This window comes from Chelonoidis abingdonii, chromosome 8 (assembly GCF_003597395.2).
Source record: "Chelonoidis abingdonii isolate Lonesome George chromosome 8, CheloAbing_2.0, whole genome shotgun sequence".
In the NCBI taxonomy this organism is placed as follows: domain Eukaryota; kingdom Metazoa; phylum Chordata; order Testudines; family Testudinidae; genus Chelonoidis; species Chelonoidis abingdonii.
The window spans coordinates 21,847,270-21,872,314 of NC_133776.1; the positions used below are offsets into that span (position 1 = coordinate 21,847,270).

The 25,045-nt window shown below is 39.8% G+C and overlaps 1 protein-coding gene across 1 annotated transcript in view; it reads right to left on the bottom strand.

Annotated features, from left to right (window-relative positions):
• Nucleotides 1-1,540: 1,540 nt before the first annotated feature.
• OTOL1 (otolin 1) overlaps nt 1,541-25,045 on the bottom strand; it is a 46,936-nt gene continuing 23,431 nt past the window's right edge. Inside the window, exons 5-8 of the mRNA XM_032778244.1 lie at nt 8,904-9,275; nt 6,370-6,459; nt 4,760-4,831; nt 1,541-3,060 (exon numbers count right to left, since the gene is read on the bottom strand). Coding sequence (XP_032634135.1) covers nt 2,162-3,060; nt 4,760-4,831; nt 6,370-6,459; nt 8,904-9,275 — 1,433 coding nt within the window. The 3' untranslated portion in view covers nt 1,541-2,161. The remainder of the gene's footprint in view (nt 3,061-4,759; nt 4,832-6,369; nt 6,460-8,903; nt 9,276-25,045) is intronic.

The window sequence follows — 25,045 nt, forward strand, 5'->3', positions numbered from 1 at the left end:
CCCCTTCTTTATATCCACTGGTCTCATGCCATGGAAAATATTTTCCACAGGTTTGTTTTTGATGTTTTCCAGCTTTAGGAGGTCAAATCATGTTGTTGAGTCTCCAAGGGGTAGCCATGTTAGTCTGGATCTGTAAAAAGTGACAAAGAGCCCTCTGGCACCTTATAGATTTAAGACTCTTTGTCATTGTTGAATCTGTAATTCTAGATCCTTGCCAGATTTTTGGTCTGTATGTCCATAAAACATTTGCTGAAAAGTTCATAAGGCCCTGATCTAAGAGCCAGGCTTCTAGTCTCCCAAACAGATTCAGCAAAACAAAATCTATACCTTAGTCCAGCTAGTCACCAGGGGCCTGAGACAGACCTTCACTAATGATTACCTCCTCCCTAACTAATCTGCTCTGTCCCCTCTTCATGTGCCTCTTTTCTGATTATATAGGCCAACCCCAGGCCGGAGTAGGGAGCCCCCTTAATTACACACAGTCTGTTTTTATTGTGACTCCTAGCCAGGGGTGGCTCCAGGCACCAGCATGCCAAGCGCGTGCCTGGGGCTGCAGGCCACGGGGGGCACTCTGCTGGTTGCCACGAGGGTGGCAGGCAGGTTGCCTTTGGCAGCATACCTGCGGAGGGTCCACTGGTCCCACGGCTTTGGCGGACCTCCCGCAGGCTGCCGCCGAATCTGCAGGACTGGGGACCTCCTGCAGGCAAGCCGCCGAAGGCAGGCAGCCTGCCACCGTGCTTGAGGGGGCAAAATACCTAGAGCCGCCCCTGCTCCTAGCTGTGCCTTAAAGGGGTAGATTATGGCCCTCTGAATGATTGCCTTAGAATACTACCACCCAAGAACATGCACGCTTTCTTGGTCATTCTTTCTGAAGCGTAATTTTGTTTGTGAGTGCAGTTAGTTGTTGAATTGTGATTTCCTAAGAAGTGATGGTTCCAGTACCAAGAACTGGGAGAGAGGAATATGTGATGTCACTTTCATCATAGCAAGAGAGTGATCAGATTTTCAGAACCATTCCATTTATCATACTGAATATGCCCAATATTGTTCTGAAGTTCTAAAAGGAATTATGAAGTTAATAAATGTCAGAGAGGCACTGAATGACCTCTGATACAGCACTGTCTAAGCACTATCTGATACAGCACTAATAAGGACCTGGATCAATTCTGGTATCCCAAAACTACTTCATTTCTTATTTTTACTTCCCTAAATTCAGGTTGGCTTTGGCAAAGGAATTCTTAAAAAGTTGTCCAGGGGTTCATTAAACATTCACTAAATTATAGGACTTTTCTGATCATACAATGATATGCCACAGCCAAACACCATTTACAGAAGTATTTTTCCTCTAAATCATTTGAACTAATTGTTCCATCAGCTACAATGTAGTCAACCAGCACATTAATGTATTTTTTCCCTGTGTATCATAGGAAAAAATAAATTAGATTAGGCAATCATCTTATTTTATTCTTTACCATTCCAAAGATATTCAGTTCTTGTAAATACAACAATAATTTGATGAACAGAGATGTTTGCACTGATTGAGTGATTATAATACAATCTCTAAATCAACCTTTTATTCCATGCATTACCACATATAAAGTAACACATAATACTGGTTTGACAGCAGACATTTTTAAATCTATGAACATGATTTGAAGAAACCTACTACTTGCAATTGTATCTGATTAATCTCTGAGTCAAATCCTACAATCCTTAGCTAAAATTTGAAACTCCAAATAACTTCAACACTGACTCCCGTGGACATTTTGACTTGTAATTATTGCAAGATTTGGCCTTATCTGAATTAAACTAATATATTGACTTTCTCTGTGTAATTTTAACAATTTGATGATCTAGCCTGGGTCTGAAGTGTAAATAAAATCTCTTTGGGATCTATATCTTCCTGAATGCATTTGTGTAATATTTCCTTATATGATCATGAAAATTAGGCATCATCACAGAGGGTGGTTGCATCTTTTGGGGCTCTTTAGTTAAAATTAATCTGTTTATTACAAATACAAATATTTGTATAGAACGATTATGACATCTATTTCACTAAAGTGACACTTTCTTTCTCCTTCACCCTTCTCCCTCCACCCCTACTGACAATCAGAGTGAAATAAATGTTTCATTTCTTAGTAGTGTGTTTACTACCATATACTTATGCTAGGGTCTCAAAAATATCATCTGGATACAAAAGAAACCCTGTAAATATGCTGTCATCTTCAGCACTGACATAGATCCCATTCCAATCCCGTCCAACCTCCAGCCAAACCTGATCCCCTGCATTTAATTTCAAAATGATCAGGAAAGACGCCTGGTCTATCTCTTGACCATAAAGTGTTTCACGGGTTTTGACTATCTTCTTGTTTTGTGCCACAATGCTGATTCGAGCAGGCCGCCCTCTGATCGTCATGTGATAAGCAAAGACATACGCTCCAGGAATGCTGCAATTGAACTTGCCTGTAGAAGGATTATAATCTTCCTGATCATTGTACAAAATCTTGTCAAATTTAATAGGGACATTTGGTGGAGGGAAAGACTTTGACAAGCCAGCACTAAAAGCTGATCTTCGGAGTTTTGAGTTATCACCTTTGGAGCCTTTGATACCTCTGGAGCCTTTCTTTCCACTAGCTCCTCGGGCCCCTTTACTACCAGGATTTCCTTTGGGCCCAAGAGGTCCCATCACACCAGGTGGTCCCAAGTCCCCTTTTTCACCCTTACTGCCTGGCTCACCCTTTTCTCCTTGTTGTCCATTCATCCCAGGAATACCCTCAACTCCAGCGTCTCCTTTGCTGCCTTTTTCCCCTTTTATTCCACCTTCCCCTTTTTCCCCCCTCTCTCCTCTCTCCCCTGGCTCCCCACAATACCCCTTTTCCCCCAGGTCTCCCTTTTCCCCTTTATCTCCATTTTCCCCATCTAGCCCCTGTAAGCCCAGCTCTCCCTTATCTCCCTTTTCTCCTTTGGTCCCATTCTCACAAGTGTCCCCCTTCACACCCTTCTGTCCCTTCATTCCAGGAAGGCCAGAGTTTCCTTTGTCTCCTTTAACTCCAGCTTCACCTAGAAAAAAAAAAGATAGAATAAAAACCATGCAGCACTACTAGCCTCGTGCTGGTCACTGTGCTAGGTAGGGGCTAGCAGAAGCAGATGTAAATGCCAGGTGCTTGGGACTAAAAAGAAGACTGCATGTTCCACTCTCAACGTTTTCTTTCTGTTTTCCTCTGGAGTGGAGTGAGTGAGTGGAGGGAGTAATTTGCATTGTGAGTGAAGGGGGAAGTGGATTTGGGAGAGGGGAGTCATCATGGGCTGAGTGGATTTAATAGGAACAAGTGGAACTGAGGCAAGAGGAGGCAGAAGTTGAGAGGAGAGGTTAGAAAAGGGAAGAAGGAGGAGGAGTAAAGGGCTAAGAAGGCTTGGGAAGGAGATTAGAAAACAAAAGAGAATAGAAATAAAAGATGAGGACAGAGAGAGAGACTGGGCACGTGCAGAAGACCAAAGAGAATGCAACACTGGGTATGTGGGGAAGAAGCTGGCTTGATGGAAAAGAGAGAAGTAATAACATTAAAAACAGTTCCAAGGTATATGGCAAGAAAGAGAACGTGGAATCAAAGAAGAAAAAAAGGCAGAAATTGTAAGTCAGTTTTTTAAATGCATTTACCATAAAGTTGAGGGGCAACATACAATTGAAAACACTAAATCCACCATATTAAAAGCAATTGATAAAATACATGTATTCTCTACAGGGCAGATTATCCAATGCCATCTATATATTGGTGTGATCTGGCCTTAAAGGCATCTTAACCAAAGGAAGATTGCCCCAGTGTGAGAATCATCCTCTGGTGGCATAGTGCCAGTGTAGTAACTCCTACACCACACACTCTCCTGTCTGTCAAGGCAACAGAGAACAAAGGTTGTGGCTTCAAGAAAGCAGGTGGTCAGGACAACTTTACACTATGCTGATCCTTGGATTGTACCCCAAGACTCCTCTAATGCACCCCAAGATTCCTCTAATGCAGCCCAGGGATGACACACCTGCAGAGAGCAGAGTTTTAAACCACTTTTGCACACACATCCCTGTGCATTCTGTGCCATTGGGTTGCACCAGAGGATCTGATCTGTCTCTGATGAGATTTTTCCCACTATCTAAATATGGCTGAAAATATCACTGCCAGGTGTGAATTTTATCTCCAGCTCATAAAGTTACTTTTCACTGAAGAATAACTTTTCTTGCTTTCAGAATGCAACAGATTGCAACAAATTCCACCTCCAATACATTTTCCAGGTGGAATATACTCCCCTACAGGATCTATCTCTCTCTCACACACACACACACACACAGAGTCTCTCCCTTCCTCCCGCCCCCGCCCACTCCAAAAATTATTAGTTTGGTTGGTTGCTCAAAAATATTGCCTGGGTGGTTTGCATCTGTCAGTTGGGCCCTGTTTCTATAATACACTAGGACAAGATAAAGTTTATAGTATCTACACACTTCAAATTAAATGACTGAAATTGCACCATAGGTAGACAGATAAATAACATCATTCAGTATGTAGACTGTGATCTAAATACTGAAGTCCACATTCAGTTCTTACTCATGCACAGCTCCCACTGACTGTAGTGAGTTTTTCCTGAATGTGGACTGAATAAAAACTAAGTAGTGAAGTCCAGATTGGGAAAAAAACAGATTAAATATTAGAAAACCAGATTAAAGAGGAAGATAGATCAATGTTCTTGAGTACTCTGATGTAGCCTTACGTACCTTGTTCTCCAGGTTTACCCGGATACCCTGGAATTCCATTTGTTCCTTGGTCACCATGTTCTCCTTTATCTCCTAAGACATTGTTACCATTAATATGCTGCTAGGTATATTATTTGCAGCAAAATATTCTTAATGCAGCATGGAGCTTACACCATTTGTGTGTCTGTCACACTCTCTCCTGTAGTAAAAATGAACTTAAAAAATGACAGTCCTAAGAAGGTTCTTTGGGACTCCTTAACTGAAAACTCCAAAACACCAGCACCGATCAAACTACCCATTGCGTTGTACTTACGTAGTTATCTGATTCATCTTAATGCCTAAGAAATAAGTAACTATATAAAATCAGTAATGTTGGACAGGGAGGGCATTTACTGTCATTTAATGGCCCAATAGAGAAGCTGATAGCCACTAGACTCAGTATTGTCATTCTAGTTTGACAGCCCTAGAAAGCATTAGGCAAGAGGGGACATCGTAGCAGAGGACATCAATTGAATCACACTCTGTCATTTTTTCCCACTGTTAAAATGTTCAAGTGTATTCAGTACTTATTGGCTTTAGCAAAGTATGATGCATGCAAATGCTGTGCAAGCAACCACTTATAGCTCTGCCAATACAATTCAGTCAGCATGCACTATTCTAGTACACTAAACCCTTTGGACAGAAACAGGCAATTGAGCTGAATTGTGTCCAGTATGTGGTAGTTTAGTGACATGCAAAGTGAGAACTCTGCGATGACCATCAAACTCGTTTTCACTTGAGATTTGAACACAGGTTTCCAGGGCAAATGATTAATAGAACCAATAACCACACAGACGACCTCTTGATCAGAGGATGGCTTAGAAGAGGATAAACAACCTGACTGGGTATCTGTGGTTATTGCAAATATTCCGAATGGGGCCATGCTTGACTTTTTTCTCACTTTTGTATTGCACACAACTCTCTAAGTTTATTTCATCTACAGCAACAATCCCTGGGACAAGTGATTATTCATGTGTAGGTGCTAAGTGTTTAGGGATACTGAAAATCACACAGGTGCAAACAGAGAAGCATCGCTCTAAATAAGTTAGTTTAGTGGACCAACTTTTTAAACATTTAAAAAATATGTTTTCTCTATCAGCAAGAAACTTCTAGGCCATACTTAGAGTGATACATGATAGCAGATTGACCACTGAGGGCCTGGTCCAAAGAATATTAAAGTGAATGGGAGTCTTTGCATGAAGTTACAGCTAATGAACTACATTCTACTCTTTAGCTGGGTGCAGTCAATTTGGTCTGAGAGATTTAACTTTTAAAAGCTGCTTCTATGTCTGCCTGTTGCTTTCATGAAGATCTTTACTACACATGGGCTTGATTCAAAGCCCACTGAGGTAGAACTCCAATGAGCTTTGGATCAGGCTTTTGTGAATATCCATTTTTATTTTGTGCTGTTATAAGCTATTAATTTTCAGTATTACAGGCCATGGAAATTACAAGGTATCAATTTCTACCAAGACGTTTCAATTGCTTTAGAAAATAATTTCTCCTACAATTTTGCTATATTGGACTGAAAAATATATGAGCAAAAAAAAATATCACATGTGCTTTTGAAATGAGCAGCTACTATTCCTCACCCTTGTCTCCTTTGAAGCCCTTTGGACCTTGAAGTCCAGGAATTCCTGGTAGGCCCTGAGGGCCAGCATCTCCTAGCTCTCCTTTAGGACCTGGAAAATGAGCATTTGAAAATTCATTAGACTATGGAACTGTGACTGAAAAAGATGAACTTTATAAAGTGACCTATGAATGTTAGTTAGGTAATAAGCCACAAATGATGGGGGGTGCCATATACTGATGGGTGCTTTGTGAAAACAGCGAAGAACTGAGTATTTTCCTTTGCGTCATGGGAGTGATACAAAAGAAGCAGAGCAGGGCTCAGGACTGAGTTATATTTCCTTCACAGATGAAAAACATTGTAATTGTTCAAAGTCAATTAGGGGCTTTAGCCATACAGCTGAAATTAATGGGAACTGTGTGGCTAAACGCTCTCATCAGCTATGAAAATCCCAATTTATATTTCATGCTATATCTATTGACTGGTTCATGGACCTTTGTCTTTCACCTGGTGCACAAATCCCCTTGCCATCTTTAAGACCTTGATTTTTGAGTTTGGAGGTCTCTTAGCTTGAAAAAGTTGAAAAATAGCTTTCAACTGCTATACAGCTATAGAAACCCAAACGCATAGATTACATCCTAATTTGTGTGTCCAGTATTTAAATGCACCTGAAGACATCCTATATCTAATTAACTCCACCTTTTCTTTTCTTTTTTAAACTGCAAATTCAAGTATGGTAATCGGGCAGATCAGATCCACACATTGTCAGAAATATTAAAAAGACAAGCAAGCAAGATACTCAGTGGTTTAATTTTACAATAAGCTTTAAAAACTTGGGCTAGCTCATGCACATCTGGCCCTGTTCATTGTCACAATACAAACAACTTGACATGAGCTCTTCTTCCATCAGTCCTCAGGAGATGTATGCACAGAACTCCCTCTATAGCTAATACAATCTTGTCCCTTATTAAAAATGGGAGACTAGAGTCCCTTGAATACAGTATATTTAAAAAAGCTCTAGGCATGATTCTACCACCCTTACTCAGATGAAAAGTATCTGTCTTCAAAAGTAGTGCTATTAAAATAAACATGAATATTTCAGATTAAGGTCCTGCTCAATGTAAAGGTGTCAGAATCAGGCCCTATCTGGGTGTGTATTTTAATAATAAAAAGTGAGGTTACATAATATACAATATATTAGGTTACAAAATATATAGCTCTTATAAAATATTTATAGGGTACTTATAGAGACTCTGTTGAGCAAATTAATCATATTTAAAATGCGGAGCCTTTATTGTCTTTTGCATTTAACTTCCCTGTTTCCAATAAAAGGCCAGGGATTTTATTATTAATTATTATATAACCCTGTAGAAAAACACAAAGCTACTTTCAGGTAGCTTGAAGGGTCACAAAACCGTGCTAAAAGGAATATGTAAAACAATCTGCAACTCCTAGAAGACTGTAAACACAAAAGTGCAGGGAGAGGAAATGTCTGTGGGGTTCCATGAGGATATGACAAGGACTAAAGGGATCAACATGAGCAAAGGGAACTTCAGACTGAATATCAGGAACGTTTTCCTAGCTACTAAATCATATTTTCCTGTAGAGTAGTCTCCTAAGAGAGGTATAAAAGTCTCACTGCTTGGCAGATGTAAAGTCAGACTGCAAACACCATGGAAGAAAATATTGCATCGGCTAGTGGAGGGATTGGGTAGACTATCAGGTTTTATCTCTTTTAAAATCTATGCTCTAAGAGTCTGGCAAACCAGGGAAATAAGGAAAATTAAAATTGGGGGGGAAGGTTAAAGCTTTTTGGGGTGATCTGTCCTTCTCCGAATGGCCACTCTTTCTCTTTTCAAATCCCACGTACAACTCCATTATAAAGCAATAAAGGTGATGTAAGTACAACAGTCCTTAGTCTTAGTGTACTTTTTGTATAGTCTGTCTGTCATCGATTGTAAGCTACCTTCGGTGCAAGGACATTGTTTTCTTCTGTGGGTTGCCTGGTGCCCAGCTGCTCTATTAACACTCAGTTGAAGAAAATAATAGAACATAATAATCATACCCTTCTCTCTGTAACAACATCATATATGAAGTGTAATATTGCACAGTTTTCTGGGATTTCTAAAATACAAAGGGAGAGAGAGGCAGAGGAATATGGAGTATTGTCCAGGAGTTTGTGTGCAACAGTAACTCTGATTCTCCTTAGTTTTGAGTGTAAACCTGAGACCTTGTAAGTCCTCTATATGCAGAACACTGATTTTAACTGGAGTTCCACATGTGAGGGACTTACAGAGTTGAGTCCTAAGTTACCATTGTTTTAATGTAGCATTTAAGAATAATTAGATTTTTATCTGATATTATATGTAATACGAATCCATTACGGCCAGTCCTCAGCTGGTGTAAATCACCATAGCATGATGTTCCGGCCTGCAAGAGAATTTATTCAAGAATTAATAAAACTGGAGAATGATTGCCATTTTCTACTTAGTTCATATACTACAGCTGACATTGCCTCTTGAGAAATGAATAACGATAATAATTGCTTTCCCCTACCTGGCAGTCCATGCTCTCCTGGTTCCCCTTTCTGACCTGACACAGGGGTACAGCAATCACAGCAATTAAAAAAGAAATCAGTTGTGTCAAGCGTAAAATTTTCAAAAGGAAACAGAGTGGTGGCCGTTCTGAAGGCCGGGTTCAGCGAGGATAACTCCACTGGCATTTCGCTTGTTTCCGATATTTCTGTGAACGGACTTTCTTCAGAGGGTGGCACAATGGATGTATCAAAGCCATCAGTGACCTCCATCTCTGGAGCCTTTATCTTAGTAAACTTTTCAGCCAGAGTAGCTTTCGCCTCTGTGTGTACAGCAGCAGCGATAAGTATAATGAAGGTGGCGCTGTGCCAAGGTAAACACCACATTTTTGTAGCTGAAAGAAAAGATTAATGCAATTATAAAGCATTCCAGCAGGTTTCTGGTATTAGCAATTTCCCTGTAAGGTTCACTTGTTTTGCATCCGTTATTGCTTTTCCTGCACTTCTCACCATTAGCCTTCTCTTTTTAAATCCAAGAGAAGCAGCTTAACATATGAACAGCAAAGAGTAAAAATGCAAAAGTACAATTTTTATCAGTTAAGCAGGTTTCTTTATTAAAAACAGCTCACAGCCCTGATCTTGTCAGTTGATCTATGAGGAGAGGCCCTTGTATCTGTTCAGAGCCCCAATGATTTCAGTGGGGGCCCTATGCAGCTACAGTGGCCCTCTACCTAGGCCAATTTCTCAGATTGGCATTGAGTGACATGTGGAAAGCAAAAGAAGTTAAGACTTCCTGCTGTGCAACCCTCCATTTATAATGAGTAGGTACTTTCCTGTTGTAAAGAGACACAAAAAGGCAGTACTGCTAGCTGCCCAGCTCTTAGCAATAGTTCCAGAAATCTCAGAGGTTTCAAGTGGGACACACTGGGAGGAGGTAGGCTTTGTCCTAATGCAAGAATTATCTTTGTAACACATGACGAAAGCATAAATGCCACAAAGTTAGAGAAGGAAATCTTTGATGTCCTGTTAGACACTTTCTATGCCTCTCTAATTTGAAAAGAAAGTTTATTGAAGGTTTTAACATCTCATTATTTTTCTGCTTAGCAACCTAACTGAAGCAATTAGAACACAGTGAAATATCAGTAATCTGAAACTAGCAAAACCAATCCTTTCTGCTTGAAATCTAGAGTGGTCACACTAACAAAGCTGATGCTGCTTCAAAAGATTCGACCAGAATGAGATATTCTATATTTAAAATGAGGAATATTGTCTGTGGATAGCACATACCAGTAGCAACTCCCCATCAGATGTCAAGTAGCATAAAGCTGGCATAATGCAGTACAGAACCAGGTCCTCTAAGTGTGACCATGGTTACCAGTATTGCCAACTCTGCCAACATTTGGCACCTGTCATAGAATCCCAATTCCTGATATCAAGAGATGGCATGAGAATGTTGGCTTTTTATGTATGTTTTCTAGCCCTTGTTGTGGAGAAAAGCCTGGAGGCAAGAATGAGTTGGTAGTAGTGGTTTCAGGGCAAGAAGCTGAAGCCTGGCAGATATTTCATCACAGCTGGAGGTAGCTGGGCCCCAGCTCCCTGTAAAGGAAAGAGAGAGATGCTGGCAGTACCTAGGGAGCTGCAAGAGAAGAGGAGGAAATATATGCAAAAGCTCAGGTAGATCTGAAATTGTGACTTACCCCTGAAATGCTGACTCTCCTAGATGAATAAATATATATTTACTCTTTTAACTTCAATTGCAAACAGTTTTTGGTTTGAATAAGTTTACCACTAAAGCCATTGTATTCATGGGGGCTTCTGTATCTCTGCAGGTTGCTGGATAAAACAGCCTCCTTCAGACAACCAAAATGAGAAAGACAAACGGAGAAAGAAGCAGACATGCAAGAACTCTGCTTTTGTGTTATCTGCGCACTTTGGACCAATTCTCTTCTCAATTATACTAGTGTCCCAATGACTTCAATGTGGGTTATATAAACATACACGAGAGCAGAAATTGCCCCTTGGCTTTTTGTCTGTAGAAGATAAATCCACATATTTACAAAGGACTCTTGGGTACTCCCTTCCTCCAAACATCAAGTCTGATTCTGCAAAACACCATCATTTGAGTTGGGACTGTTCCAGCTGAATTCCCTGGGATTCCAATAGGACTATTCTTATCAACGGGGGTTTTCAAGATCTAACTTTTGAGGAAACTACAATGCATTGGTCACCTCCCAGAAAACACCATCCTAGCCACCATGGATGTAGAGGCTCTCTACACAAACATCCCACACACAGATGGAATACAAGCTGTCAGGAACAGTATCTCTGATGATGCCACAGCACAACTGGCTGCTGGCCTTGTGCTTTATACCACAAACAACTCATTCAATTTGATGACAAAATATATCTCAGATCAGTGCACGCTATGGGCACCCGCATGGCCCCCACAATATGCCAATATTTTAGGCTGACCTGGAACAACGCTCCCAGCAATCTCGCCACTCACGCCCCTTCTCTACCTACGCACATTGATGACATCTTCATCATCTGGACCCATGGGAAGGAGACTGCTAGAAAAAATTCCACAACGATTTTTAGACAACTTCCACCGCCACCATCAGCCGCAGCTGGACCAGTCTACACAGGGTCCACTTTCCTAGACACACGGTGCAAAGAATGATGGCACATTAACACCACCCTATACTAAAAACCTACCGAGCCGCTATGCTACCTTCATGCCCCAGCGTCCATCCCGGGCACATCACACATCCATTAGTCTACAGCCAAGCAGCTGAGTACAAACCCGCATCTGCTCTAACCCTCAGACAGAGACCAACACCTACAAAATCTCCACCAAGCATTCCAAAACTACAAATACCCGCACGAGAAATAGGAAACAGATCAACAGAGCAGACTTGGTGTACCCAGAACCTCCTACTGCAAGGACAAACCCAAGAAAAGAAAACAACAGGACCCACTGGCCATCACCTATAAGCCCCCAAGCTAGAACCCCCTCAAACAGCATATCAGGGATCTACACCCATCCTGGACAATGATCCAAACTTTCACGTCTTGGGTGGCAGGCCAAAGTCCTTGCCCACAGGAAGCCGCCAACTGAAACGATCTCACCAGCAAACTGCACGACCAGTACCATTAGTAACTCTAACTCAGGAACAATTCATGCAAAACCTCGATTGCAACTCTGCCACATATCTAACACCCAACGAGCACATCACAGGACCTAACCAGATCAGCCATACCAATCACTGGTTCTCATTCACCTGCACGTCCACAATGTACTAAGCGCCTCATATGCCAGCAAGCCCCTCGCTATGTACATGGCCAAACTGGACAGTCATACGGAAAAGGATAAATGGACCACAAATCAGATATCCAGGAATCGGCAATTAACAAAACCTGTAGGAGAGCACTTCACGACACCTGGCCACACTATAGCAGATCCTTAAGGTGGCCATTCCGCAGCAAAAAACTTCAAGGACCAACTTCAAAGAGAAAACTGCCTGAGCCTTCAGTTCATTGCAAAATTTGACACGCATCAGCTCTGGACTAAACCAAAGACTGTGAATGGCTTGCCAATTACAGAACCAGTTTTCCCTCCCTTGGTTTACACCTCTACTGCTAGAATCAGGGACCATTCTGCCGTGATTGAAACAACCTCGTTATCTCTGCTTGCTTGCTAGCATATATATAACCTACCCCTGGAAATTTCCACTACCTGCGTCTGACGAAGTGGGTATTCACCCACGAAAGCTCACGCTCCAAAACGTCTGTTAGTCTATAAGGTGCCACAGGATTCTCTGCTGCTTTTAAAGATCTAACCCGTAAACCCTTTCCCAGGTGGAGAGAAACAATGAGCTTGACCCCCAATTTTCTCTGCAGCTTTTCCTGGATCTAATAACACCGCAATATCTCTTATAAAGCTTGAGAAACATCTGGTGCAGGGGATGGACAATCAAGACCATACAGGGTGGCTCCAAGAATACAGAAAAGCCAGACTCTGAAGTGTGTGATGTACTGAAATGATTAGAGAGAATTCAGTAATGACTTCAGAGTCAAGCACAATTACTCACTTTGAAAGGCTTTGCTTTAAAGGAATAAGTGGAAACAAAATTACACCCTATGTATTCCAAGCTGTCTGAAGTAAATATTTCAAAGAAGGTAAGATTTTCCAATTACATAATCTATCTTGGTCTAAAGTTTCATCTTGATTTCCTTATCTTTCATACAGCTAATTGCTTAAACAAAGAAAGGGAGCCTAAATAGCAGGGTTGCAAACATTTTCAGAGTGTGGACCACATTTCAAAAGATGGATGGTCTTGTGGACTTCTGCTTTCCTTCCTTTCAACAATTGTGTTGACTACCTCACATCCAATTGGTTAATATGAAGACTATCTCCCCTCTTGCTAACTAATTTTATAACATTGCAGTGGCAACTACAGCAGTTCCTTACACTGAAAGCTAACACTAGGAAAGTGTTTACATATTTTTTGCTGTCCTCAGTATCATAAGGAGTTCTGTCTACAGAAAATTCTTATGAAAACAAAATCAAAATTCATTTTTGTCTAAATTTTCCATGGAAAATTATAATTTTCAGCAAATGTTTGAAAACTGAATAGTTCATCTGAAAACCAAAATATTTCAATATAAAAATGCTGTATGGTACTTTATGGGAATTGTAGTTAAGGTGCCTCATGCTCCCATTCTCTTCTACAGGCTGGGCTCCCTGGTCAGACTACAATGCCCATGATTCACCCTGATGTCCCCCTCTGGGGAGCAGATGCTTTGCATCATAGGAGTACCTGTCAACAGTGCATCATAGGACCTGTAGTTCAACTGGAGAATCTGGCGCATACAGAACAATGGAGACACGAAGCAACCGAACTACAATTTCCATAAAGCATGGCAGCAGCATCTCTAAATTTTGGTTTTTAGATAGACTCTTTCTATTTGTAGGTGTTTGGTATTTTTACAAAAAAAAATCCAGACAGCAGACACTTTTCATGAAAAAATTCATTTAATCAAAAACCCAATTTTCCATCAAAAAATAGTTAAGACAGAACATTTTCAACCAGACTTACTGTCTACGTTGACAGGTTGTCTCACCCTTCCACTTGTTCTGGTTCTCTAGCTGCAAACCAGGAGAAGAACCAGCATCATGTATGCAGTTAATGCCTGCCAGATCACCGGGCATCTGACAACAACAGTTTAGGAGCTTCTGGCCTATGTGATGCAATTCATGCAGAAACCCTAAACCAATTACATTTCAATATTATATTAAGGACAAGAAAGAGACTTTGGGTCTCGCTCTAAGGACTAGTGTGTAGCTGTACTGCCCCAGGAGCGGACAAGGAAGGAATTAGGAATTAGACTCCATTCCTTCCTTGGTTCCTATTTGTTCCAGAACAGCAGTAATCTGTTGCTGGTTTAGGTGCGCTGGCTGGCATGTGGGCAGGTGGACATCAGAGCCAAAACTCCACCCATGCCCCATTCTGCCTGCCCACCTGGTGCGGTGAAGGATTAATAGACACAGTACCCTGTGTGTCACCCTCAGAGGTTTAGTAGGGAAGGATTCTTACTCCACCCTTACTTACCTGAGTGTTGTCGAAAAAGAGAAAACTGAGTAGATAATGAAATGCTCAGAATGTTTATTTGGTGCAGTGAGTAAAATTCATATTGTTTGATCATGCAGCCATGGCTAGTGTGCATACCTCAAGGGGCAGTCACTGACTAACGTGTGAGTATGACCTGATCTGACAAGGTACCCTAAAACTCACATAACTTCAGCACAACTTGGGGCCACTCTTCACCTTACAGAAAGCACTCTGCAGCTCCCAGCCCACAGTCACTCTTTCAAAACTTGTGCTGATCATCCCAGAGGAAATAACCTAGAACTGCAGAGCATAAGTACCTCTTAGTGCCCATGTAGTCACAATGCAGTGAGAGACTTTTGAGCCAAGAGACTGATAATATATTTACCTCAAAGCAGCAGGTTCAGCACCAGCCAAGAACAGAACAGAGAGAGACTGTTTCTAAGATGTTAGCAACAGATTAATGCAAGATGTGAAAGGTCATCAGCCACTTTCTTTTTCAGGATATCTTTGCTACTTTATACTCCGAATGACTAAGAACAATCCATGGCTTTGTACAGAGCACTGTAACTCAGGCAATTAGCAAAGTAATGGCTTGTGTGCTTCATTAGAGCAGAACGTCAATTTAAACACCTGGCAGGATGCTTTGGAAAACCCATAACTTACAAATGGTACAAATCTTCAACCAGAACAGCAAAACAATAGCATTTTACACTGTCAGGTTACTCCTAGGAGCTAGCAAGCAGAACAGTACAGTAGTATCTGAATTGTCAGTTCATTTCTGTGCACATTGTAGAATCATAAATAAAACATGCAAAATAATATCTGAAGGGTCTAGCTTCATCCCACAAAAGTGAAGAAATGCCACGTCATTTGGTGACACTCTGTCTCTTAGGCATGTTCTCTTGGGAACACAAAGGCTACAATGTAAATAAAGCATAAAGCATTTATTTTAATTTTTAATTCCATGACTTTTTTTTCAAGTTAGACATTGGACAACGTTTAATGTAGTTATTAAAATGTAAAGAGCAAGAGCTATTATAACAAAGATTAAAAACACCTAGCAGGAAATCCTGGCCCCCTGAAACCAGTGGCAAAACTCCCATTGATTTCAATGGGGCAGGTTTTCACCCAGTAGGGTGTCGGAAGGTATAAACCTTCATGCTTCAGGGCAAAGCCAACTTCTAAATATTGGACATTAGGAAGAAACTTTAACTTAGATGAGTTTTTTCATAACTGTCTAAAGCAGAATTTCCTGCACCTTCCTCTGAAGCAGCTGGTTCTGTCCACTGTCAGACAGGATACGGGGCTAGCTGGACCATGGGGCTGATCCACCATGGCAATTTCTGCTTTCCTATAAAATGTCAGAAGTAGTTGCATTTTATTTTTATTTCTTATTTAAAAATCTGAATGGCATGAAATATATTTAATTCATTGCCAAAATAGCTTAATTGTGCCAAGTTGCTAAATTGTAGCCTAATTATCTTTAGGGAAAAAAAATATTTTTCAAATCAAAATCATTTGAGAGTTTGACAGGCACAAAGAGCTTCTGTGACTATTACTAAACACAGAGATTCTGTACATTTAAGTGGCCAAATTCAAATGAATGGGTTTACATGATAGTATAACATAATAAAATGAATACAAATAAAATAAATTGCCTAGATGCTCTGAGCTTGTATATATTTCAGCTAGTGGTGAATTTTAAAGTCCAAGTTTTACACTCTTGAAAATAGGGCTGATGATTAGACTGCTGAACTCTGTGTTATAGTGGGCAAAGGTGTTACTAAAATAAAGACTTTAATATATGTAAATACGTTTTAATAAATGTGAAATTGTTCATTTTTCATTCTATTAGATTTCTTTCCAATTGCTCTAAAATTATTCTCTCTAATATACTCACTTGACGTTTATAGTTCACAATAGACCCAAACTGAGAGCAATTATTCTTCACTATAATGATGTCAAGTTTAGTACATCTATTCTTTATTGGGTTTAAATGTCCATGAAACGTTAGCATATGTCTCACGGCTGTACACTCGTAATGCAACTGTGCTATTGTTTTTGTCCCTGAATAACTGAATTCAGCTATTCTAGTTCACAACAGAAGTTTATCCACAACCAAAAGACTTTAAATAATGGGCAGATGGCTGTGTTTCTTTGCTGTTTGAATAACATTTTGTGCTTTTATTTTGGGGGTGGGGGAGTAAACCAGTCTTCTCACAATTACACAGTCATTAAATACACTAGGATTTTTTGAGACAAATTATACCAACAGTACCTTTTAAACTCCACAATTTCATTGCAAAAGCCATACTGAAGATAAAGTGAAGCAACGTTTGTTATTGCCTACCTTATGAATGTTTCCTTTATCAGGAATACCCACCCAGGATGGCACATTGGAAAAGCCAATCTTATTCTCAGTGAGGCAGTAATATGTTTTATTTCTTTAATTACTTTTATTGTAACCAATGAGATGGGCCACTGTGACAGAGAGGAAGTGGGATTGGTGAATTCTCCTCAAAGTAACCAGAATGACGCTGAAATTTGAGGAAATGCAAATGTTGCCCGCAGGCTGGAACACTGCTCTTCACCTGGCCCTTTTCTGGCTGCTCTCCAGGCCCCCTACTACCAGCCTGCCGAGCACAAAGGATTCTCCTTGCACAGCAGTGCTTTTTGGTGATTTCAGAGGATGCTTGCACAATCCTTTGTGCTACTCCAGACAGATAGGAATTTATGGCATGCTATTTGCTACACCCCAGGGTCAGATGAGAAGAGCAGAAGGGAAGAAATACTTTGAGATTGTTCATGATGAGCTGCGTGACAGATGCAACACCACTCCTCACTCAAGTCCCAGGTGAAAACCTGACTGGATTGAAGTTAATGTGAATTTTATCATTCACTTCAGTGAGACCAGGATTTCATCCCCAGGATTTAACAGTCACTGAGATTTTCTAGTTAGATATGTGTTGGGTTTTGCAAAGTAAGGGAATGGTCTTGTTTATCTTAACCCCACCCTCTTTCAGTGTCTACAGGAAAGGTGAAGAAATAAACTGTAGTGTGGATGTGGGTGTAAGAAAGCTGGTGAGAATAAGGCAAAAATCTCACATTTCCTAATGTGTTGGCAAGTCTGGGCTGGTGAAATGTGTCAGATTGACAGCTCTAGAGTATGAAGTACGCATCACAAAACAGGTGCAGCCCAGGCAGGTCTTTTTCCTAGTATCCAGTGACTAACCCAGGGGGCTACTGAAATCATGAAACCTGGGTTCTCTTCCTGACATTCCCACAGACTGGTTGTATGACCTTGAGCATGTCACTTCACCTCTTTGTGCATCAGTGTCCATAGACAGTAGTTATACTTAACCTACTTTGTAAAGTGCTCTGAGATCTAGAGAGAAGTGTTCTATAAATGCTAACCAAGTTACGTGCTTTTGCCCTTAGCAAGAGGGATCACCTCTAGGGATGGAATGGTGGTATAGTTTTCACACTTTGTCTCTTTCCTGTACATATACAAGCCAGAAATATATTTCCAACATCCAAATTGTGTAGAAGATCCATAGATAACTGTCATAAACAGGGCCTCTAAGTCTACTGTAATATTTGGAAAGCGTCATTTACAGCAGAAGCCACTTAAATGTTAATATTTGCCAATTGTCGTCATGTAGCAACTGCAAATATATTGTTAATATATAGTGAAACTGTGTATCTCAGCTACCACTGTATACTCCCATTAGCAAACGGCAACTACTATAAATGCATTCACTTGAATACTTTTATGTTTGATTTTGGATAGATTCCAATTCCTGAAACTATTTGTTTTAGTTGAATTAGCTTGGATTTCTCATACAGTACTATCCTTAGAGGGTTTTTTTTAGATGGGGACTTGTGAGTTGTTTTTGTTTCTTTTGGTTTGCTTTGCTGTTTGCCTTTAATTCCCTGAGCCTTCTGACTTTCATTCTGATAGAAGAAATTTCATTTGTTTCTTGGTACATGTTATGTTCCAACAGAATCATTTTACTTTGGAGCAATTTGGAAAAATTTAACTTGTGTTTTTGTATTGGGATAAATGATTAGATACTTTTGGTCTAACAATGTATGGAAAATGTAATATACAATATATTCACTTTGGATTCCTTCTTGTACCCTCCTTAGTTTCTTCAGTTCTTATATTCACATATATTTCTACTTTCTCTTTATAACAAATTTTCATCTATTTTTAGCAAAGTCCATGATTCTAACATAATCATTTTCCTGCTTAAGACTTTTTCATGATTTTCTCCAATAACACTTGTCAAGCTGACAATAAGAATACCAATTACAATAGCAATATATTTTATTGATTTAGGACCCAATTTCTCTATTGCAATAGGAATGGGATTAAATGTCAAGTCAAACTGAGTGAAGTGTGTAGACAATATTTGATTGTAAAAATATGTATTTTTGGTCACGTCAGAACTCACATTTCTCCTTTATCATCAACTTCCAGGGCTCGATCCTGCTCCCTTTGTATTAGCTGAACATTTTGGCATTCATCTGGAATAGGTTTGGGCCATCAATATTTGCAGAGAAAATTAGTTTTGAATTGGTTTAACGATGTTTAATTCCTTTTTGTTTTTCCTTCTCCAAACCCAATATGCCTTTATAAAGAGTGGTTTCCCTTTCCCTTAACACAAGGTCCATTTTGGTGCTCTCGTTGTTTTCAATTTTGGAAACTGCATAGTTCACCGATCATGTTTGTTCATTTTAAAAGGGAGCTAAAGGTGGTGCCTCAGTGATATTATACAGCATTCTGCCTTTCAGTAAAGACAAGACAGACTTAGAGCAATGGAGGGTTCAGTGTGACTAGGCCAGGAGACTTGATGTTGGAAACAAACTCTGGCAGCAAGAATTTTTAGTTTCTCAGCAATGCTTTTCAACTGAAAAAGTCAGACTGAAAAGAGGTGTAATTAACAGCCAGGATCCGAAAGGTTATTTCTTGTCTCATGATGTTTAGATTGCATGTGATTCACTGTCTTCCATAAATACACACCTAAAGTTCATATAATTTTACATGCTAATTTTCGTATTTTATTTGAATGTTCTCACTTACCCTCATTGCCAAAGCCAAAAAGTCAGCTGCTGATCAGGCACCTGTTCTGAAAATAAAATGGTGGCAGTGAGGAAAACCTCACCAGCATACAACAAATACAGGGCATGGAACACTGAATAATTGCCCTGTGCTGTTCAGTCCCTCTGACGCATCTGGTACTAGCCACAATCAGAAGACAGGATACTGGGCTAGATGGACCATTGATCTGACCAGTATAGTAGTCTTATGTTCTTTTTACCCTTTCCAGCAGCTGATGCCTTTCATCATTGCTTCTAGCAAAGGAAATTAAACAGCCAGAACAACACACTTTTTCACAATTATTGTGCAAACCATGGGTCTAATTCTGTTATGCTTATTCACCCCAAGCATTACCAATCACTGGGAAAATTCACTCTTCCCACATTAAAAATTGTGGGAGAATATTTTTTTACAAGTAAATTCTCATGTGAATTCCCAAGTGAAGATTACTCCACATTGTCCCATCAGACCAATCCCATGGGATCCATCCAGAAGCCCTCATCCCCTGCTTCTGCATCAGCTGTCCACTCCACAAACTTTCTAGCTGCATGGTTCTATTGGAGTCACTCTACACCAGGGCATAGTGGCTTCTGGGGATCCTCAGTGGGGCCATAGCCTTGAAATGTATTATCATAATCAGGTAAGATCTGCAGTACTGGCAGGGATGGCATGAGGATGTTCTGCCTACCCTCCAAGCCTGTGTGGTGTATTAAAAATTGTGTTTAAAATTACAAGCCATCATTTTACGTTTAGAAGAGGTTTCCTGGTCCTGCTTGTAGGCTAGGGAGCTCTGTAGGGAAGTGTGCAATCTGGGTTTTGTACAATCAGTCTGAAAAAAACCAGCCTAGAGCAAGGCCAGTTTTATTACAAAAGTTGAGTTAGGGAGCAGCCTGTTTTGTCTCAATATGTTGATGGGTGATGGTGTTTTTTTCTTGTGTGTTAGGATTCTGGATTCTAAGAAATAAATTAGTGTTATATTGCAACCTTCCAAAAATCGTAGCTTATGTTAACACCTGCACCCTCCTGTCCCCAGTCAACATGGATAGGTCTCCAGGATGTCAAGATGGTATGGTGCCAAAAAAGTGGCTGAGATCCACAACAGTGTGGAATGAGGTGATCTGCAATCTGGCCCACTGGTACAGCCCTGAAATAAAGAACTACTCAATATCAGTATGGGTGGTGGGATATTGTGTCTAAATTTTTATCTGTAGCATTAGCTCTTTGGATTTTTGTCCAGAGAGCATAGCAGGTTAACAGAAGGCATGTCTCTACAGCAAAGAAAATCCCGCAGCTGGCCCATGCCAGCTGACTCAAGCTCACGGAGCTCAGGCTACTGGGGTGTTTCATTGCTGTGTAGAATTCCAGGCTTGGGCTGGATCCCAGGCTCTAGGACCCTGCAGGGATCCTCATTCTGGTGAAAATAAAACCAGAAATTAATTTCATTTACTGATTCAGCATTTACTGTGTTACAGTACATTGAAAATTCAGTTCAGCTATTGGACAAGAAAGAATGAGTTTGTTTCAGACCTTCTTAAAGTTAACAATCAATTCTCCTTTGATAAAAGCTGCTGGAACTGTAATCTTCCTCTATCTATTTGTAATTTAAACATTACCTTTTCTCTCCCCAACACTCACACTATGACGTTTAGCAATAAAAAAGGCTCAGCATGTTATTAAATATACCAGGCCATACTGATTCATCAGTTTTTCAGATGATGTCTGAAAATCTTTGACGTCAAAAAGGAGTTTTGCTATAAAATCCACTCTTAGCCCACAAATCCTGACAATATCACAGAATAACCACTAGGAGTGACACTAAAATTAATGCTTACTAAACTGAAAATAGGACTAAGATCCTCAACCCAACAAGGTCAGTTCATTTTTAATAGTATTGGTTTGTGTATCCATTAATCAGTCGCAATTCTGCACATTTTAAATTGAAATTCAAAATATTTAAAAACTGACGAGACAAAAGGTGTATGTGAACTGCAAACAAGCTGCATCGTTTCACAGGGGATTAGGCCTTCATAAAGGGATATATTCTGTTCTCAGTAACACTGTTGTAAATCCAGAATAACTCTACTTAAGTGTATTTTGAAGGTAACTGATTTACACCAGTATAACAGAGCAAAATTTGGCCTGAGTCTGCAACATTTTGCGATCTTTACATTCTACTTTTTTTCCTATAAAGTTTTTAGACTCTTGCTCTGCTTACGGACAGCAGTGAACAGGAAGAGGATTGACAACATACTATGAGTCCGATCCTGCCAACTCTCACATGCCTCCTGAGAGTTGCTGAGCATGCTCAACTTTCATGGAAGCCAAAAGGCAGGAAGACCTCAGCCCCTGACAGAATGAGATACAATGGCACCTAGAAAGTTTGTGATTTCTTGTTTTGCCATGTATTTCTCATTAAGCACAATGATATATTTCCTGGATTAAGGAAGAAAGTTACTTGTGTTAATACAGTCCCATTCTACAACTGGAAGCCAAATAAAATATAACAGATACAAAAAAAAAAAATACAGTGTGGATACAAAAAGGGTAATTTGCACAGGTAATTTGAAATGAAATTGTGTGCATTAGTTTAATCAACTGTATTACAATTACAATGAGTATTTGGGTCAAAACATTTAATTGTTTCTTGAATGCTGCCAAAGTTACTCATGTGTTTTAAATGTCTTGGAAAAGGCTAAGTTCAGCTGCTGACTCATTTCTTTCTGCTTCCTTTTAAAAAAAAAAAAACTACTTAGTTTAAATAACCTTACAGTGTCAGTGTCTAAAGGAAGGCAGGATTTATAATTGTTTCTATTGTTTAACAGCTCAGCATTGTAACATCACATGTATAATAGTGTGACAGCAAGCCCTTTCAGAACCTTTTACATATTATTGTGAAGGGGCTGCACAGTACAGTGGTCATAAGAGGTTGCTTTGTCTACTGCAGCCTGAGCTGCACCAGTTAATCTCTATTCTGTGAATTATCATGGACCATATCTTTCAATCCTTATTCTTGCAAGTAGTCCCACTAATATCAATGGCTCAAATCAACCACCAACACCTGGATTTTGGACGGACCCTGATCCTCTAGATGTGATCAGAGCATGACGCAAAAGGCAAGATATCTTCCCGTGGTTTGATGATCATGTTGGGGCTGAGGCAGATAGGCATCCAGATGCTTAGAGTGAGGCATTGTGTGCATGCCCAGAGGCAGAAACATAGGTGTTTAGGGAACTTTTACCACAAAAACTTAGACACCAAATGAGTTCAGGTACCTACAGGATTATGCAGCAGATGAGCATGGGTTTTGAAGATCGCAGCAGTGCCTAAATCCGGGATTTAGGTACCTAAATTCCTTTGTGGATGTGGATCAGTGGAACTGCTTATATCAGTAGAAGATAGCAGCATCAGGCCTACACTGAAGAACTTGTCACATCTGTTCAGTCGGGAGCTACACATCATGAAACGGCTATCAAATTGGTTGTAATAAAATCCTTGTGTTGATTTCAAATCAGAACCCTTCAGAAGGAAATAATTTATTCAACAGTGCAACTTTTTAAATCAAGATTATTGCCACTTACAATGCTACTTTTGTATTCACCGAAGCTACTCTTTCCTGGCTTCCAGTTTAATGTCATATTTATGCATGTTAAGGTTGGAGCATTATCTTTGCTACAAAGACAGCTTCAATCTCTTGTTGGTATTTGCTTAAATGACTTGAATGCTGTCTGTGTGGGAGCTGAAAGACTATTACTTGGTTCTGTGACAATTTCAGGTGCGTCGGTGAATGGGAAATTTTCTCAGTAAGTCGACTGCACATTACCAACAGCAACTGATATGATGCAAAATTCAGAATGTGTCTTTGTTTTCACACTAAGCAGTAATTATTGAATTTTAGGCACAGTTTGGAGAGCCCAGAGGCTGAGCATGTAAATTCATGTTTATCTTCACTTACATCACTTTCTTTATTAATATAAGTTAGAATTCACACTTAACTGATATAAATGATGCATGCAGGCCATGAAATGCCTTAAAGTATATGCCCAAAGACATTGGTAGCATCATGCATTTCCACAGGGATAAACTGAGATTTGTAAAGCTGACTAGGAGATTTAGGCATATAATTCCTATTTAAATGAATGGTAGATTTGTGGCTAAATTGCCTATTCATCTTTGAAAAAATCTCAACCTATGTTTCTGTTTAATCACAAATATCCCAATAAAGAGCCCTTTGTGAAGGAAACTAAAGCTACTGCAAAACAAGAAACAAATAAAATAAGAAAAAGTTATCTAGTGTGAAAAGAAATTTCTTTTTTTAGCTAGTTGTGTGGCTCAGTAAGAATCCAAGGCAGAACAAAAGAATTCAAACTACTGTTTATTTGCACAGCTAAATAAAGATAAAATAATGAACACAAGGTTATGCCTAAGTAACATTAAAAGCCACTCTGCATTACTTCCAGCCCCTAAGAGCTTTTGATGTATCAGGAAATCAGGATCAGGTTAAAAGATTGTGACAGACCAATAAAAGCAAGGAAACACAAACCTAAAGGCAAAATCAGCTCTTTGCAAGCCCTAATACGCAAGCTGTCCATCCCGCTTGACTTTCAGACAGGAAGAGAGAAAGAGGGACATCCCTAGCAATTCCCAATTCTCCCTCTCCCTCCACGAGCAGATTTTTTTTCAGGGGTGTTTGGGGATGGTTGAACTTGAACCAAGTTTTCTGGATGCTCTTTCTTCCACTACAGCTTCACACCTAACTCCTGTTAGTAGACGTCAGGGGGGTAACTGATGCCTTTAGGGCTGAGAGGAAAGGGCAGGACGTATGTTGCTGCCAGAGGCAGGGAACATAACTATCGGGCTATTCACAGTACTAACCACTATGCCGAGGAGGAGCAGTTTGCAAGATCAGGCCTATGGATGGCATTTTGAAACAGATTTGAACAGTTTGAATATATTTGGTATTAATGCCAGCAGCCAGATCACTAAAGGAGACACAGAAGGTTCCTCTAGAAGTGGTTTCACTTCTACTTGTTTCCTAAATGTAAAAAATGAAATTGGAAAATTGCATTTACAGGCACAAAGACAGAAAAAAGAACTAGCAAAAGAATAGGAAAAAGAGCTGAATAACTGAACATCACAGAAAATAGGCCAGGATTTTTGTTAAAACGAATTAAACAACAAGGTTGCTAAATGGACAAACATCTATAAACAAGTAAATCCAGAAAGATAAAAAATTCAAAGGAAAATAGGTAATGAATTGAAATAACAAAGAAAACGAAAAAAAGATGTTGAATAGAGAGCTGGGTGTTTAATTGTTTTCTGCAGAAAATTTTGAAATATTTTTTTTTCAAAATTTCCCATAAAAATGTATTCATTTTTGATAGAAAACCCCAATTTCAGTTTTCACAGACTGAAACATTTTCTGTTTTTTCTGCCTTCCCCCCACACACAC